At 39.1% G+C, this 19,505-nt stretch overlaps 1 protein-coding gene across 1 annotated transcript; it reads right to left on the minus strand.

The window, feature by feature from the left end:
- Positions 1-379: 379 nt before the first annotated feature.
- Positions 380-18,634, minus strand: lnpep (leucyl/cystinyl aminopeptidase). The gene is made up of 22 exons (XM_085367274.1): positions 18,225-18,634; positions 16,117-16,211; positions 15,440-15,642; positions 14,599-14,710; positions 14,226-14,483; positions 13,941-14,131; positions 11,914-12,052; positions 11,121-11,255; positions 10,854-10,974; positions 10,587-10,738; positions 10,384-10,497; positions 10,153-10,284; positions 9,877-10,011; positions 7,863-8,023; positions 7,687-7,775; positions 7,374-7,557; positions 7,112-7,268; positions 6,049-6,233; positions 4,483-4,644; positions 2,824-2,964; positions 2,656-2,737; positions 380-2,560 (listed from the first exon to the last, which is right to left on the minus strand). Exons 1-22 carry the CDS (start codon positions 18,250-18,252, stop codon positions 2,429-2,431), a joined length of 3,108 nt encoding a protein of 1,035 aa, XP_085223400.1. The 5' UTR covers positions 18,253-18,634; the 3' UTR covers positions 380-2,428.
- Positions 18,635-19,505: the final 871 nt, after the last annotated feature.

Consider the following 19,505-nt stretch of genomic DNA (forward strand, 5'->3'; position numbering starts at 1 on the left):
GATGGTCTGAAGAGGCGTATTCACAGAAGGATGCACAGACCTCTGCAGGCTAGGCACCAGCACCCTGTCTGCCATTAGGTTTCAGGATGAAATCCTTTGATTGTCATAAAAACTTCTGAGTATCATTTGGTTTTGGTTGTTTGACTTTATGTAATGATTTGGTATCCTTTTATTACTAACACATTACCCGGTCCATATCTGCATAGATATCCAGCATGCTTTTCTTTTTAACCACTGAGATCTGATGTGTTTTCAAAGTGTTTCTTAAACGTTTTTAAGCAGTATATAAACTATACAAACCTTTTGGAGGAAGAAAAAAAAAACCTTTATTATTTATATTTTTATTCAAATGAAGAGCAACAAAATGATAAAAGCATCTACAGCATTTCATTAATGTGCAACAAAAACAAAGACAGTCTGACTGGCTTTACTGCACATGTGGTCCTCTACAGTAGCCCTATCATCACATACTATGATTGCCAGGACTCTGACAGAAAATGAGACATGAAAATCAAACTCTCCGGCTAATGTAACAAGATAGTAAGGCCTTTCTAAGGAAAATGAGCCAAAATCATCAGGAGGATAAAAATGCAAGGATTCCAAAATATTTCTGTAAAGTCATTATAGATATAATGGAATAAATAAAGGGGGAAACTTTACTGGTAAAGTGTAACCAAATCGGTACCATCTCAGTTCTTCACAGTGCCGTACACCATCGTTCTCACCTGTTCACAGGAATAGTTGCATTCTCCGAAATAAAAAAAAGGCCACCATTACCAGCAACTGTGCACAGATGCCTTTGTAACAACAGTCTGTACTACTGTTTTGGACATTGGTTTTTTTTTTTTTTTTTTTACACATCAATGGAACAAACAATATTATGACCACCAAAAAAGAGATGCAGGCCTCCTGAATGTAATGATGATCACATTTCACCTGCCAATCATGGCAAGCAATAGAGTGAATAAGTACCGCTTTGGCTGAGGGTACAGCTGTACTTAAATAACATCTTGTTGCAAAACTGGAGGAGCTATCTCAAGACAATAAATAGTGAACATACAGAGGTGGTTAACACTGGACCAACTTTAAACATTCCTATTTTTGGCTGACAAGTAACAGCTTACTGAGCAAACTATCAACATGGATTGTTCTTCTGTATACTTTGGATACTTAAATATGCACATTAGCCCTTAAAACACAACATTCATGAGCAAATGACCTCCAGGTGTTGTCTCAAATCAAGAGATGCAGTAAAACACTTTAACCAAGACTCCTGATCAGGTAGATGTGTACAGTCTCTCTCACACACACACACACACACACACACACACACACACACACACACACGAGAAAGCTAATTATTAAAATGTTTAAAGTTCAGATGTTTAAAATGGTACATCCAAAACGGCAAGGGAAAAGGCTTTGGGGTTGAGCATATCTACACTATAATTACAACTTTACAAGCGGAAAAAGCCAAAGAGTGAGTCTGTAAAGTGACTTCATTGCAGGAAAGTGATCCAAATTTAAAAAGAAAAAAAAAAATTAAAAAAAATTGTTGATTAAAGCTTGGCTGGGATTAAAGTTTGGGGGAGAGATAGAAAGGAAGGAAGAAATGAATGTTTAGCTCCAGTGTGCACTGCCTGCTCTCACCTAAGACACAATGGCTATCATTTTAAACCTGCACTATTTTTTGTACATCATCTACAGTACACAGTGGGATATTTTTGTCAGTACATTCATTCAATACCAACACACTGGCATCTACTCATCAACGAACAAATCTTGTAGCCCAACCATGACTAGTATAGCAAACACTTGGGATCGCATGAATAATTAGTACAGGCTGACAGGTAGATATTCTTCCAACAAAAAGACACGTGGTTACTTTAACTCTAAGGATAATCCTATCTATCAAGTAACATTAATTTAAATTCATCATTGCTGAGAAATCCCTGACAGCTGCATCTTCACATACACAGTAATATTGACATTAATCATACTATTGAGTTTATTTTAAAGTGGCCGTTTTACAGCTCACGATGAAAGGTGCCTGAGAGGTGGTTGGGCCAAAGGAGTGTGGGTGAAAGCATGATTGTCTGCTCAGGCGTGAGGTTTAGATGAGAACTGCGGAAGAGGTTTGGTCAACAGCATAAAACATGAGGAGTGTGTATTGCATCTGACGACCCCCTGTCACAATCACACACACACAATCAGATCCACCCTGAGCTATCATGTACAACTTACAGGACCAATCTCAAAAATTAAAACAACCTGTCCAACCAGCTAGAGCACAACCACTGATTAGCGCTCTGGTCTGGATGAGGGGAGGTAAAGGACACAGTCCTAAGATAGTGCAAATACTGTTGTTGTCTCAAAGAAACAGCCCAGTTGCTTGTTACTGGGGTGGAGACTTGTTGGAGCATCTGTGTTACAGCCATTTTCGGAGTGTAGGCAGGTTCCTGTCCATCCAGCGCTGATTCAGCTTTATGGTTTCCAAAGCTTCCTGCACGCTCCTCATCTGAGAGCCACGCTCCTTCAGACCAGAGAAGAAAGCCTGCACCTATAAGACATCAAAACACACAAGCTCAGCTCACGAAACAAGTACACTGAGAGTCAAACAAATGCATTCTCATAAGAAATGACTTAAGGACATACTTTATTAAGTTGTGCCTGTGTGGAGGACTGGGAGGTAACAGATTTGATGATTGCCTGGATGGCAAAGGAGCCAATAGGGAACCTGCAGCCCAAAAGACAAAATCGTTGAATTTTCAGGTGAAATTATCTCAAAATGCTATACAAAGGGAAACTCTGAGACTAACTTACTTCTCTATGAGGCGGTCCCAGTTCTCTTGTATGAAGTCCCAGGCAAACAAACAACCAGCAAAGCTCTGACACATAGTGCTGATAACCAAAGGCAACTCCTGAGTCTGAATGAGACTTCCCCTCAGACCAAACGACAGAATCCTAGAAAGAAACCAAACATGTCAAAAGGACCCTGATTGTAACTACACAGCGTGGGGATCAAACAATCTTTAGTATAAAGAAGTACATTTTGAAAGCTTTAAGTTGAGATAGAGGAGAATTTTAAAAAACTGAAGCCATAAACCAAAGTGTAATGCTCTTTGCCGCTCTCCCTTAAAAATGTGCCAGAAAACAGAACATAGCATTACTTCAAAATAACTGGGAAGTCTGTGGTCATTACAATTCCCAGATCAATGTGAAAATGCACAAAATCTTCATTTGCTGACTTCTTGTTGAAATCTAGAAACATTTTTTATACTTTCACTCCTGTATACTAATGCTGGTATTATCACAAAAGGCTTAACAATACATCCTATTGAAAATTCAGGGGAGTTAATGACTTTACTGTAAAGCCATCCAGTGGGTCGAATTGGACCCTTTGGTGTTTGACACACGTTTGACACCACTGCCGTACATCTCAAAGGTTTATAACTATTATATTAACAGGTTTTAAAACAAATAACTTCTAATATACAAATCTCAACCTTTTAATAACAACATTTTCACGACTTGTTAAATATCCATGATAAATAAATGCAGATGTACAGAGAGACAGGGCAGTGTCTAGCAGATGTTGCGATTCACCAGTCACATCAATCTATGATCTATGTCCCTGCTCTCACTTATGATCACAAGCTCTGAGTAGTGACCAAAAGAATAAGACCGATGCAAGCAGCAGAAATGATCTTTCTTTGAAGGCTGTCTGGGCTCTTCCATGGAGACAGGACTCAGTGTAGAGCTGCTACTCCTCTGTTTTGAAAGATCCCAGCAGAGGTGACTAGGATCCCTTCTGGGCCCCTTTTGGATGAGATGTTTTGTGCCTGTTCTACCAGTAAGAGCCCCTGGGGCAGACCAAGGACATGCTGGAGAGATTACATCTGGGAGCAACTGAGTTTACACCAGAAGAGCTGGTGGAGCAAGGTCTGTGCTTCTCTGCGTAGGCTGCTGTTTATTCACACCCGCATGGATGGAAATAAATGGATGGACTTACTGAAAAAGACATCAGCTACATTCTAACATAATCTAGCATCCCCAAAATGCAGTCTAATCAACTTATTGAAGATCAGTTTGTTTAGATGTGTGGGGCACCATTATACATTACAGTATAATGATGCCCCAAACGCAGAACAAGTTTGAAGTAATTTAATAACAGTTTTCCACCTGCTGAGTCAGTAAACATCAAGATTGTTTTTTGTTTCTGGCATAAGCAAACTATAAATACTTCGCAGGGTCAGTAACAATTTTTACATGTAAACTACAGTAATATAACTACAGCACTGACAAGGTGAGTAACTGTGAGACCTTGAGTATGTCAAACTTTTGCTCTGGTGGAATCAAGTGAAGTCATTTTAATGGCATCGCAGGACTTTGAGTTGCAGATGAAATTAATGGGCGGGGAAACGGACTTTGTTAAAACAGCGCATAATTAACAAATGCAAAAACAAACAAAAAAAAACTTACTGTACTAAACGTTGTGGGTTCTGAGTGGATGCTAGGCCCTTTAGCATTTTCCGCTTCTCTGAATCGTACGTGGCATGTACATATATGTTGAAAAGAGCGTCCCAGGTTTCATCAGACCGGCCAGCCACTGTAAATACAGTCTGCTGCAGATCACCAGGAATCCTATGACAATAAATACAAAAGAAACAGACTTTTACTTTTGCTACTCAATTCTAATTTTCTGATTCCATTAGGTCCCATCACCTTCCATAGAGATTGAAAATGTGGCGTAAAACCGCAAAGGATTATGGGTACGAGTGGCAAGCGGTACTAGCACATGCAGGCTTTCACATGAAAACAGTCACACAGTGATAAAAAGAAACAGAAAGAATGGCAAGATGCTGTTGTATTATTAACTGCAATAGCCGGTCGCATACCAGCCACGGGAAGCCGACCGGTAAAGAGATCAGTTGTTATCGGATTACGTTGTGGAAGAGAAATTGTTTAAGCCATGTTTCCGAAGTAACAAAGAGCCGACGGATGACCTGGATTGCAGCCATTCGAAGACCAAATATAATGTCCCAGAACACTCCAGTTCACATGTTAGTCTGCTCCAAGCATTTCCATAAGGGTAAGTCTTCTGTTTAACATGATTGTTGATGTAGGTTACAAATAAGTCTTATATTGATTTGAAATGAATTCGTTACGCTATGCTGCTTTGTTCACTGTGGCTTTGCGGGCCAATGTTTGTTGTGTTTTGTAGGAAAACCAGCCTACAAAATGCTGGAATACAGACTGGGCACCCTCTATCAACCTGGGTCATACTGATTTTAAAGCTGCTACCACAGCGGGATTTGATCGGTTAAGAGAGAGAGAGCTCAAAACAGCCATGAAAAGTCCCACATATATGTGCCCAAGTGTTGTATTGAAGCAATCAAGTGATGAATAACTGTTTTCCAATATGTTGTTTTAATATGGTTTTTTGGCATTGTTGATTTGTTTTTCACCGAAGCAGCTAATAAAGCATGATGGAATACAATGTTGCGTCTTTCCTGTAAGATTCTATAATAGAATGAAACAATAATGCCAGTTATAAATAGAGACATTGAATTGAATGAATTCTTATTTTATTTCTATTAGATCTGAAAATGTTGTGTAATACTACAACCTGAAATGACAAATAGATTGCGTTGGCCAGGAGATAAAGAAAAAAATGTAACAACAGCTGTGAAATGGAATAGTCCAAATCACCAAAGTAAACTGGACCTGGGCTTGTTGTAGGGATCTGAAGTTTTTAAACATTTTGTGAGTGCATACACTCACCGTCGTTTTGTACACAACAGTTTTGGGGGCAAATAAAATGCAAGTAGGGATTAAAACCGCAGAATTAATGATGCTGGAAATACTAGCTCTTGATGCAGTGTTTTGATTTTGTTGCCACTCCTACCCACAATACAATGCGCAAAAGTCACGTGGTCTGTCAATCTCTATTTCTAAAATGATGTTTGACTAATACTGTTCACCGTGTTACCAGCTTGAAACGAAGCAGAGTAAGACAATGAAATGTTTGTTGTGCTCTGGACGTACCTGAGGGTACCATTTGACTCCATGTACTTTTTGAACAGGGACGTGGCCTGCTGGGTGCAGTTTTCATCATTCAGATTACAGGCCATCTCCAGCAGAGCAGAGCGCAGCTCCTGTTTGGACACATTCTCTTCTTCTTCCCATGTTTGTTTGGCCGTCAGATTACGAAATTTGCTCATAATAAAATTCTGTCAAAAAACAAACAAACAAAACAAACCCCAAAACAAAACACATTCATTAGCATGATAAAGCCAAAACGCAGATGAACTAGGAAAAAGACTTGCTCTGACCTTATCAAAGATACGTTATGTGTTAAGTGTCAAATCAAAGTCAGATTTTTTTTTAGCAAATTAAAGTTTTATCACGTAATATGACGTAAAAAAAAAAGAAAAAAAAAAAGAAGTAATGTTAAAAGATGTAGATTAATAGTGAAATTAAAGAACGTCATACTGGCCGTTTTGTGAAATGTAACAATTGTGTCAATCGTGTTTACTGTTGAAGTCACTGCTGCTAGAAGAAGCAGGAGGAATTGTAAAGTGTACAGGGCTATACTCTCTGCTCAGATCCAGAGAAATGCGGCAAAACTGATCAGAAAACTCTTAACAGTATAAATGGATGACAAACCAAAGTACATTGCAAAATCAGTCCAAGAAAAACGAGGCATTCTTCAATGGCCAAGACATTCACCTGATCTCAATCAAATAGAGCAACTTTTCAGTCAAACTGAAAAAGAAGACAGAGAGACCCACAAATAAGCAGCGGCTGAAGGTGGCTGCAGTAAAGGCTTAGCAGAACATCTTAAGGGAGAAAACACACCAACTGGGGATACCTGTGAGTCCTAGACTTCAGGCAGGACTGCAAAGGACTTTTAGCCAGGTATTGAAAACTACCCCAGATACAGCTAATGTAAAGTTTTTTATTAAACCCCCTGAATTAAAGATTCAAGTCTGCACTTCAATCACATCTTGGCAGTTTGATTTAAAATCCATTGTTTTGGAGTCAGAAGCAAAACTTTAAAAATTCTGTCTTTACTGAAAATCTAATTTCTTGGGTGTGAGTTCAATACCTTCATGCGGGATGCAAGATTAGACTCCTGTCTTTTTTCAAGCTGTCGGTAGATATTATTGAGCTGTAAAAGGGCCTCTGTCACAGGAGAAGTATCAGTGTCCGCTGAGACATATTTCAGTAGATTTATGACCTGCAGGAAGGACACACGTCCCAATCTAGTGACGACACGGGACAAACGAGGAACAGCAGAGCATCAAAATGAAGCAGAAGAAATTTAAAAAAGACTTTCATCACTAAATGCAATTAAAAGACTTTGATACCTGGAGAGAGCAAAGATGTTATGTATAAGTGAAGCACGGTCCTCGTGTGTAAGAACGCCGACATTTGAGAACAAAGCTTGAGCAAGAGCAGACCAGCCATCCTTTCCGTAGTCCACTATGTAGAAGCCTGTATTTTTGTAGTTCAACTTCAGCCAAGTTACATTTTTTGACAGCTTAAATGTGTCTGAAAATACAAAAAAAACAAACAAACCCCAAAACAAAACAAATAAACACATGAATACACTTAAAACTTTTCATTCGAGAGCAGCTCAGCCAAGGACAATTAGAATAGGTTTCTATTTTAGTCTTTTACCTGATTTATTTTTCAGAGTGAAAACCTGTCTGCACTCAGGGGCCAAACTACAGCTGTCGTTCACGTACGTCACTGGAATATGCCACAAGCTAAACAGAGTGCACACTACAGTTAGCACGGTGGTGTCCTTATGATTTATGTGTGTCTGTCTGTCTGTGTGGTAATGTGTAACCCACCTTGACGTATGCGTGGTATTGTCAGATGTGAGCAAGAAGTGCTCCTGTGCGAGTGTCACCTGGTTTCCCATGAGGTTCACAGTGACCAGTGGGAAGCCTTTCTGTGATGTCCACGATGTCATCATCTGCGATACATTCATGTGGTGCGTGGACTTATCGGTCTGAGGATAGGAAGGGGAATATTTGATCTGTGTGTGCAGCCAAATGTCACGCTTTCATTTTTTCTCCACACATGAGAATTAGTGTAGAACGGGACTCATATTTTGCAGCTATATTCTCAAAATTTGTGCAAACAATTACAATTTCTAGTATCCAAATGGCAACAAAGTGTACACTACTCACAGAATCTATCCAAAAAGATCTCTTTGATGAACAGATCAAAGATAAACTCTAAACTATGAGAGACTTGTTGATCAAGTTGTTAGCATTGTGGCAGACAATAAGATGACTAAGCAAATGAAAGCATCAACTTTAACTGAGGTCATTAGGTTGAAACACTCTTGTCACAATTATATAGTCTTTGCATCTGTCTTGTGCTCTGCCATCAAAAGGGAATAAGCAAGAGAACAAGCAAGGGAACATTCTATGTAGAGCATATTAGCTACATTTGAATTATAGATTGACTGCAATACCTCAGCAAAGAGTAAACAGAATAAAAATATCTATTTAAAAAAAGAAGTTCTAAATAATCTCCATTATGAGACTATTTACCAAGTTAGAAAACAAGGTAATATAACATATCTATATTTAACAGGACTATTTTCAAAAGGCCTTATAAGAGCCTACTCAGGACTCATATGTAATCATCTGTATCTTGCATAGTTGCAATGCTATCCACTAACAAAATCTTTCCTTATATGCAAAGACGTAAACAGTGTAGTACAGATAAAGCACTTGTAGTTGCTGCTACAGTAGATTAGAGCCCATCAGGCATTATCTATTTACTAGTTTGATATCAGCAAGTATAATGTTGATAGATGACAAGTAAAAAAAAAAAAAAAAGTAAAGCAGGGACAGGAGAAACACTCTTTAACCAGGTTATGAGTGTTGGTGTTACATAGTTTGTTCACCAGAGGGCACTATGCATCTTCCTTTTTGGTAACATGGGTGTTTGGAACTAGGATACATCCTGGTGACTAATTTTCTAGCCGTTTAAATGAGAGAGAAAAACTTTGTTTACTCAACGAGCCCAAAGGTCAGAACCTTCTTACAAATATTTCATTTGTATTTTAAGGGCTATATGAACCCATTAATCATATTTCTTATTAGACAATCATGTTTTAAATGTTGCTTAAAGGTGCGGCACTTTACATTCTGTATAATGTTGTAAATATGCACAATATCAGATTAACTTACAGCCTTTGGCTAGCCATAGCAGAACTAGCAGCAGTAGCCTCAGTTTCTTCCTGTCTAGCTTCTACACTCCAGTTTACTCCAGTTTATTCTGGCAAAACCAACCTACGGCTGCTCATGCTTTACTATAAAGTACTACAGATAAGCGCAGGCAGCACTCTGGCAGCCATCTGTTTTACTTTTCCCTCGTTCATTTACAATTTCCTTTCACGGACACACAGAGAGGTGTGTGCAGCCAACTGTAAAGGCTGCAGTCTGACAGTGCCCAGCGGTTGTGTAACATCTTTGACAATATCTTCCATTTAAAAAAATAAGAATGCTACATATAGCCAACTCTTATTTCTAGCAGCAACGTTTGAACTTCTAGTCAATTAGTCATGCACATCTTTTAACACAACAACCAGCTGATCCATGCAGATTTAGGGAGAGTGTAAATGAGTAAATAAATAGGTGTTGTGCGACAGAAAGAAAAAAAAATTGATTTTTAAATCAACAAATATTGGTATTGGTCTTAAAAATACTGTATTGGTCAAGCTCTATGGTAAATTTTACCAAGGCTACATTTTGCCACAATCCCACTTCACAAAGGGGAAAAAATAACCAGCCACTGTGTCAGTAAAAACACACATATGCATGAACATAAAAAACACACCACTAATACCTGTGTGAGGCTGTTCCAGAGGTCATCAGTGTCTGTATTTAATCCACTGAACTGTTTGAGATATTCAATGATACCCTTTCTGAACTGTTGATCTCCGGGGAAGGAAGCATTCAGCATTAGAAGAATGGATGCACCCTGGAAGACAAAGAATAATAAACTAGCAATAAACTATCAAGAATTCATGTGAGGGTCACTATTTCCTTAAATGAACAGCTAGAAATCAAAGTTAAGTGAATTAATGAACAGCATGTGATGTACTTATAAGTCAGAGTTTACCTTTTCATAAGAGACAGAGTCAAACATCTCCTCTACTTGTTCTGTTGTATTAACGTCTGTCGACACAGCGTGCGAGGAGTTTAGTGCATCTTTGTCTAGGGCTCTGAACCGCACTGAGAGGAATAAATTACCCTGCAAACAAACAGGACATACTGCATATGTAGGAGCACATAACATTATCTGATTTAAAACTATGACAAATAATTTGGCAAGCTACACGGCAGAACGTACAGTTTCCAGGTCGGGCGACACTTCCTGCAGTGACATGTACTCCATGTAAGTGGCAAAGCCTTCGTTGAGCCACAGGTCATTCCACCATGTCATAGTCACCAGGTTTCCAAACCACTGTAAAACAAAAAAAAAAACAAAAAAACATTGGACATGTGAACATATTCACTGTTTCTTTTCACAGATACAAACACAAACAAAAGTACCTGATGAGCAAGCTCATGTGCTATGACAGAAGCCACCACTTGTTTTTCCAGGAGAGAAGACTCTTTGCCCACTAACAAAGTGGTTTCCCGAAAAGTGATTAGCCCCCAGTTCTCCATGGCTCCTGCCAGGAAGTCAGGAATAGCTACCAAGTCTGACACCAGAGAAAGACAGCATATGGGGTTGTGTAAAAACGGGACAGGGGGAGAACAGTTACACAAGGATAGAGCACAGAGTGTGTATAATTAAATATCCATTGGTTTACTCACCTAGTTTTTTGAGAGGGTAATTAATGTCAAAGAAGTTATTGTAAAACTCCAGCAGTTTAGAGGTTATGGTCAGAGCATACTCAGTGTGCCCATTTTTCTCTGGTACAGAGTAGACTGACACCTAACACAAACAATAAAAGGTATTTATATGTATACACATATATATAGTTTATCAACAACAGCACAGCCTCACTGAAAAATACATTTTAAAAAAAATATTTGCAGAGGCTGAACTGAAACAGAAAAATATTTCTCTGCTAGACCTACCTGGGTTTCTGAAACATTTTTGGTGTTAGGGGTGAAGTCAGCAACGATGAAGGCCACCAGGTAAGTGCTCATGTTAACACTGGTCTTTTCAAACTCATCCTGCACAAGGCCATTGGAGAGATTTGTGGATTTTGCCTGAAATACACAAAACAAGGATGTATTGAAGTCCTCTGCAATAAATCAGTATTGTTGACTTATTGTGGATGAATACAGCAGTGCAGCACACCATCTGGTAGTATTGACTGTACCCCCACCGTGACCTGAGAAGCCATAGTGGTTACAAGAATTACAAAGTCTTCAGGACAGGATATTATTATAATTATGCTTTGTAAACTGTGGTTACATAGTGACAAAGCACAATTGTAAGTTTACTGCAACTGACAGTATCTTAAAAAATCGAAACTCTGTGAACTCTATAATACAGTGGACAAACCCATCATGTAAGCCTCCTCAGAAGAAAGCATATTTCATTTTGTACATCCAAGCCGGTATGTAACAGCTGGCATTAATTTAAAATTGTCACCATTCAGCATCTGTGCAAAAAAAGAAGAATCACTTCTTCAAAAGCCAAACCTCTATTAGGATGTTAAACTCTCATGCTACTGTAACCAAATGTAATTCAAACCTTGTGTCAGTTTTCATACATTTAAATCTAGTCGGATACTGCCAAAAATAACAAATGAACAAGTGAATAAAAATAATTCAACCACATATGAATGAAGCCTTATAAAACACTGAGTAGAATGTTTCAACCATTAGTATCATAATGCAAAACTCATTCATTTTAAATTACCTTGGGCATGTTTGAAAGAGTCATGTAGGTTTTTTTTCTGCTGATTTTAATCAGGAATGTCGCTTTGAAAGCTGGTTCATCAAAACAAGGGAAGGCTTTCCTGGCCGACAGCGGCTCAAACTGTGTTGCTGCTAGGACCCTGGGGAAAAGAGGGGGTGAACATGACCATGCTGGAAATGTTTAAACTCCATAAAACATTTTCTTTCTGTATTTGTTATTTTTAAAGCACTCATTTGTTAGACTGTGGCGATGAGATGAGCTGACTCCATAGTCTGTACTTATGGCAGAACCAATTCAATTGTTCCTATATAGCACCAATTCACAACAATAGTCGCCTTAATGTGAAGTATATTTTAAGTGTAAGACCCTACAGTATTAGAAAAAAACTCCAACAAGACATCCCCGTGTGAGCAAACACGTGACAACAGTAGGAAAGAAAAAAACCCTTTTAACAGGAAGAAACCTCCAGCAGAACCAGGCTCGGGAAATGACAACTATCTGCCAGTTGAGAGTGAAGGGAAAGGGTAGACAGCAGAGAGAAACAGGTCAAAAGGAAAACTATAAGAGAAAAGGCAGGAGTTTTATAAGTACTAATGATTAAATGCACTAGTAGTGTATAAACACACAGGGAGTGAAAAGAAATGAGTGAAGATGAACTTGTCAGTGCATCATGGGAAGCCCCCAATAGCCTACGCTTAGTACAGTATGAGTCAGGGTCATTAGACCCAGGCTTGACTGTAATCTTTATCAAAAAAGAAAGCTTTGAACCTAATCTTAAAACGTAAAAGTAGAGTGGGAGAAGCCGTCTGTCTCTTCAAGTCCAAACTGGGTGCTGGTTCCAAAATACACGGACCTGATCGATGAAGCCTCCGATTCTACTTTTAAAAACTGTAGGAACCAAAATTAAACCTTGAATCTGAGAGCAAAGTGCTCTAATGAGGTGATATGGTCCTAAGAGGTCTTAAAGATAAGGTGGGACCTGATTATTCAAGGTTTTGTATATAAGGAGAAAAATTTTAAATTAAATTCTGGTGCCAATAAGAGAAATACGGTCTTTCTTTCTAGTCTCACAGCAGCATTTAGAATCAAATGAAGGGTTTTCGTGGACTTTTAAGGACAGCCTGATAACAATGCATTACAACAGTCCAGCAAGAAGTAATAAATGCATAAACTAGTTTTTCAGCATCATTCTGACAGGATGATTCTAATTTTAAAGATCTTGTCCACATGAATGAAGGCAGTCCTATATATTTGCTTGATGTGCACGCTGAAGGACATATCCTGGTCAAAATGACTCCAAGATGACTCACAGTGTTACTAAAGGTAACACTATGAGGCCATCTGAAGTAAATATCCTGTTAGATTTTTAGGGCTGAGTACAATAACCTCAGTTACATCTGAATTTAGAAGTAATTTAGGCCTTTATGTGTTTATGACATCCCTTTAATTTAACTAGTTGATTTGCATGACCTGGCTTCATGGATAAATAACGCTGTGCATCATCTGCATAGCAATAAAACTGTATGCAGTGTTTTGTTATAAGGTTGCCTAAATGAAGCAAGTATAAAGTAAAAAGTATTGGTCCCAGCACAGAACTCCACGACTAACTAATTGGAAATCTATCCAACAGATATGACTCAGACCATTGCAGCACAGTTCATCTAATACAAACAGTATGTTCTAATATCTGTAGTAAAATCTTGTGGTCAGTGGTAGCAAACACTGTACTGAGGTCTAACAGGACAAACGCAGATATGAGTTCATTGCCAAAGGCCATTAGAAGATGTTTCATAACCTTCACTAATACTGTTTCAGTGCTATGATGCACTCTCAATCTTGACTGATTAACTAGTCTAGTTAACTAGTCTTTCAAGATTCTTTGAACTAAAAGGAAGATTAAAAACAGTCTATAATTAGTTACAACAGCTGGAACAAATAAGAACTTTTTAAGTAATGCCTTAATTACCGCCACCTTAAAAGCTTGTGGTAAGTAGCCTGCTAATAAACAGCCAATGAGCAAGGGGTACCTTTTGTTTCCATCCTTATCAATGTAGAAGCTCTTGTAGAAACCATCATATGCGTTTGAGAAGTTGGCAGAATATTCCATTGTCAAAACACAGTACTGGCCTGCTTTCAGCTCCTCTGAGAAATTAACAGCTAACTGCTGTCTGGGTTTGTATTCCAGTACAGTCACATCACTGGCCTGCCCATCACCCAACTGGAAGAGAGAAAGTGTTAGTCACAGACTAGCAGACAAAAAAAAAAAAAGTAAATTTATTCATCAGAACACAAAAAATTCTCTTCAAACCCACTTTGAAGGTTGCTTTGGTAATGTTGAGATTAGCACCATGGAATACAATGCGGTTTGTGCTGTGAAGTATAGACATGCTGATAACAGTTCTGCCCGTGAAGGTCATTTTGTCGAGGTCGGGGTTCAGGGTGAGGTCATAGCTGAGAGGTTTTATGCTTTGAGGGAGTCGGAGCTGTGCCCATGGAAACAATTCACCATTTGTGGAGATGGGGTAGACTGGCTCAATGGGATTGGTCTTGTTTGGCTTATGACAACCTGCCTGCAGAGGATAGAGAGTTGGAGTGAGCAATGAATGTGTGACTGAGCATGGAGAAAAATAAAATGTTTTTGCTCTGAAATTGATATTCTTGAAGACTAATTAATATTTTCCTTACTTTAGTAAAGGTGCAGCCAGGTAGGAAGTAGAATACCATGGTCACTGAGGCCACTATCACGAGGAATAACACACATACAACTATGGTACGTGATGAGGGTCGTGAACATGACCTGAAATCAAAACGAGATTAACATTACTTACACTAACTCATTTTAAATATGAAGAGGATCTCTCTGCTAACTTGATTGTCAAGTTTTGGTTAATGCGAGCTTTCATAACCGGCATTTAGACAGCGAGTATAAAAATGATCATCTTTCAGTATGAGACAGTTTGCCGGTGAAAGTTGAAGCCTTCACATGCGAAAGTTTTTTATTATGTGACAGGATGTGGTATCTGCATACAGCTTTTTTTAACATTTACCTTATGTAGTCAATAACAGTACTTTGAGGTTAACCTGCACAATTATTTTAACTATGACTTTGCTATATTTAATGGTTACTTTTTTGATCCGGAAGCACAACTCAAACTTAGACCATCTTAGCCTGTGTTGTCATTGCTGTCATTTCATTCTTGGCACAATGACATAATATAGTTTTAAAACAAAATTGGAATTGTAGCCACAAGTTTTCTGACAGGACTCCTAACAGCATGTCTCTTCATAAATATATATTTGTTTTTCAACAGTACTAACAACTCTGCTGGGCAAACAGGGACTACCAATGTTGTTGTACATGCTGTACTTTTATCTTCCGACTCACTAAGTCAAAATTTGTTTTCCAAAAATACTCAGATCATATAATAATACTAAAGTATTTATGAAGCCCTATATGCCACAGAGAAAAAATAATTTTTTAAGTAAACTTGCTGCACATTATCCCATATGATGAACCCTACTTTACCTTGGTGGTGCCTGTCTGGTGTAAGGAGAAGAGTTGGATCTGTGAGCAGAGCTTCGGTTCATAAAAGACATGCCCAACAAACGTGCTGAAGACTCGCAGTCCTCCTCATCGTCATCCATGTCGTTTTCCCCCAGGCCTCGCACAAGTAACCGTGAACTACGGGGTTCATATGTCACTTCATCTGGATCAAGAGCAGGAAACGTCTGGAGAGAGCATATCCAGTAGGTTCTATTATCCTCTGGTTAAATCATACAGATTCCTATTCATTGTATAGACTTTCCATGTAAGTTAGTTAGCACGGGGTAAAATGTCATATGTAGAGGGGGTGACGAGACTGAGTGCAGAGAAATGAATGATAAAAACAATAATCAGGTAAGAGAAGAGTCCAGATAACAGGTAATGAAAGAAGATGTGTTTTAATAATGATTGTAGCTGTCCTTTCTGCAGCTGCAAAAGGATCGAGGAGCTTTAAGAGAGGATTTGGTGACTATTAGAGAATGAGAAAGTGTAAAGACTTTATCTATAAGGCTGTATGATGCAGCATCACTGCGGTGACTGAAAACTAAAACTGCATATGAAGTATTACCATGATGAAGAGATAGCATTGTCAGACAGAAGCAGCTTACAACTATTTGCCCCAATTCGCTCACATTATCAACCCTGACATACTGGCATACCGGAAAGGCTGTGGAGTCTTTGGCTAAATCCACAACATCGGGCTCTTCTTCAAACATGCTGTTCTCAATCATGTTCCTCGGCAGGCTGGCACGCTCTGTAGCACAAAGAGGAAGAGAAATCAGACAGATGCTGCTAAAAAAAAAAAGGGAAATGATTGAAAGGAGAGAGATGTAACAGAATTAAGATGTAGAATTACAGAGTAGCAGAAGAGACTATCTGGCACAAAGAGCAATGTTGTCACTGAATGCGCTTTCAACACAAAGCCACGTTTCATAAAGTGCTCACAGAGTTTTTGCAATTTCCCGTTAGAACACCTTCTTCAGTATTTCCTGCTTCTTTTATCTACACAGAACAGGTTTATCAGGTTGTTGAAAGACTAAACTGCAGACATTACAAACCTGGAATAACTTCTTCTCCACAGGGAAAAGAAGTGAAAAAAGTCCCCAAATAGGAAAACGCTAAAGCAAAGACTACTCATCACTAGACCATGTCACATGCAGTTTTTAAAGGCGTGCATTTCCTCAAACTAACCTGCATATGCAGCTTTATGACAAGAGAAGGCCTTGTTTTACAAACTTTAAGTCACTGCCTGGAAGCCAGACTTTCCCCACAGTAATTCCTGAAACAATCAGAGGCATGTTCAACTTCCTAATTCAATAACTAAAGTATTAAAATGATGAACTGTGCAACTCTGCAGTTTCAGCCCCACAGTCCATTCATGGTTTTACAGCCTAAACAGTTTTCACTTTCCATTTCATGGCTGTAAGTGGAAAGCACAGAAAGACACTGAACACCTAAAGTGTTCACTCAAAAACAACTACAGCAAACAAAGATGAGCTTTAACTCCCAAAGAAAGTCAGCAGACCAGAAATGTCAGAGGTGAATTATTTTGCTCCTTGTGTGCTCAGTACAGTGTTTCTGATATGACAGCGTGGGTCGACACAGTCTCCCTGTCTGGACCACACTGCTGCATGATGAATATCTATAAATAGGTTAGGAGCTAAGCAATGGGCAAAGTGGAAGGTCTACAAGGGTTTATAAGAATAGCAGTGACTAAACACGTTAAACAGATATTTCATATGAGCAAAATGACATTCTCAGAAGAGAGAAGTGGTTATGGTGATGGTTATGATTAAGCAGGATAAATGTAAAACACCCACAGGTCTGTGTGTAAGTACACTAAAGCAGTCTATCGGCAAACTGGGGTTTTCCTGTTTATGCAAAACAAGTACAAACCCAACAGCAGACTCACAGAACTACAGCTAAATATGTGCCTGTGTTTGGCAGGTGTGTCCCCAAGTAATAAAACACAGAAAACACACTGCAAAATGGCTCACTCTTTAAAGTTTATAGGAAGGGAGAATATGTAAACGTTTTAACATCATTATCTGATGAAAATGTGATTACGAAATACAAGTTTGGTCTCAGAAAATCACCAAGTCACAATCAAACCTCCTTACATGCACGCAAAGATACACAAAAACAGGAAGTCAAACTACAGTGATTTTGCTGCTGCTGCTACTTTCCTCTGAGCTGTTATAGTGTGTACACAGCCCTCTCTTTTGTTTGCTCTAATAAAACAATGCACGTCCTGGGACCATAACAGAGGTTATAAACAACATGAGCGGCTGGGAGCGTGACTTATCGGCGCTCCACGTCAGGAGAAAACACAGCAGCTATCAAACCAAGCACACTTATATCGAGCGAACAGTGCTGCTATGCTGTTACAGATAACTTGAAACGTAACAGGGTGCTGTGTTAACACAACCTCTGTTCTTAAGCTGTTAGAAATGTGTTTCACTATCTTTATTTCAGTTAAAATATTTAAGCAGCCCACTGATTGATGCTTATGGGGAAATGAAACTCGTATGCAAATGTAAGTGTCATGTCACGGTAGGACTATCAACAATCAACAAGATCGATTGAGAGTAAAATTAAGGAAATTACGCAGCAAAGACAAAGCTGCTTTAATACAGTTTTTAAAAAGTCAATCGCAGCATGTGTCCTCGGGTGAATGTCACTCCCAGCCAAATGTCCCGACAGTTATTAGCTGGCCTGCTGCTGTTAGCTTGCTCTTTTACTGTACCCTCTGCCCGTGTCTACTTACCTGAACTGTTACTGTCAAACAAATCCATGGTAAGATATCTCAAAAGATCTTGTCCCGTCCAAAACAAAAAAATTGGGAAACAAACCTCTGCACTCTCAAAGACGCTAGACAGCCGAAATGATTTTATCGCTGGCAACAACCCACCGCAGGCTCCCTGACACTACACTAGCGGTAGCTAACTACGTAGTAGCTAGCCTGAAACTAGCCAACTTCTGACAATTGTAACCGACTGAAATACATTCAGTTAGCTAACGTTAGCCGCTTTCCATAACTTTATCGCCCATAGCTGTTTATTCAAGTTAAAAAGCGAGTAAGGGGCGGTTGTCGTTAACTAATACACCTTGAGCTAAAAACACATGAACTACTCTTGCTCGCTAAAACGCTCGACAAACAACAAACACACGAGCAAATGACACTTTTCCTCCTCTCCGATCAGTTGTTGACGACCTCCCGTCAAATTACAATACTCACATCTGATTGGATGTTCCCACCGGGAGGCGGGGCCACGTGCACGACGGATGCTTGCGCCCCTACCAAAATAGGTTTTTTGGTTCTCCTGAGAGGACGACGTTCGTGTATATGGTAAATACAGCGTTTTTATATTCTATTTTGGATGTGTATGCATGTTTGTGTAAAGTGGGGGAAATAATTATTCCATTCCCTGTTGACTTCCAAAGAGATGACCAGTGCCTAGATTTTATGATAGTTTCATTTTAATCGCGAGAGACATAATATCAAACTATAATCAAGAAAAACAGATAAAAGTTATAGGTTGATTTTCATGTCATTGAGGGGACTATTTGATCCCAAGCAAAACAAACCCTTCTTGACAAGCACAGCAGTAAGATGTTTTTTGGAGTTGGTCAGCAGGTTTGTTCCCTCTCCTTTAGGGTTCTTGGTTGCTGTTTTTCAGCTCCCTCCACAGATTTTCTGTAGGACTGAGGTCTAGAGACTGTCTAGGCAACAGCATGATCATAATTTGCTTCTTCTTTAGCCACTCCTTTGTGGACTTGGTGGTATGTTTTGTTTTGGTTTTATCATCCACGACCCATCTTTAGTATTCCGGCTTAGGGAAGGAGGTTTTCATCCAGATTTTACAGTGCCGTCCATCAACCCTTCATTGTAGTTAAGTTGTCCTGTACCCTTAGCAGAAATGACCCCAAATCTTCTCTGGATCATTTAGATGTTCACTGGCAAACTTAAGACGGCCTGTACTGTGCCCTCTTGAGCAGGGAGACCTTGCAGGCACTGCAAGATTTCAGTCCATTACAGTGTAGTGTG

The sequence above is a fragment of the Diplotaxodon limnothrissa genome, linkage group LG12 (assembly GCF_057381915.1).
Source record: "Diplotaxodon limnothrissa isolate DT_005_m linkage group LG12, D_limnothrissa_male_GT1.1, whole genome shotgun sequence".
NCBI classification, from domain to species: domain Eukaryota; kingdom Metazoa; phylum Chordata; class Actinopteri; order Cichliformes; family Cichlidae; genus Diplotaxodon; species Diplotaxodon limnothrissa.

Bases quoted from the DNA above. Each gene is read 5' to 3' on its own strand.
- lnpep (XM_085367274.1), bottom strand. From the start codon at position 18,252: ATGGATTTGTTTGACAGTAACAGTTCAG. The intron at 7,776-7,862 runs GTGGGTTACACA...CACTCTGTTTAG, and splicing joins AATACCACGCATACGTCAAG to CTTGTGGCATATTCCAGTGA. The intron at 7,558-7,686 runs GTAAAAGACTAA...TTGTATTTTCAG, and splicing joins CACTCTGAAAAATAAATCAG to ACACATTTAAGCTGTCAAAA.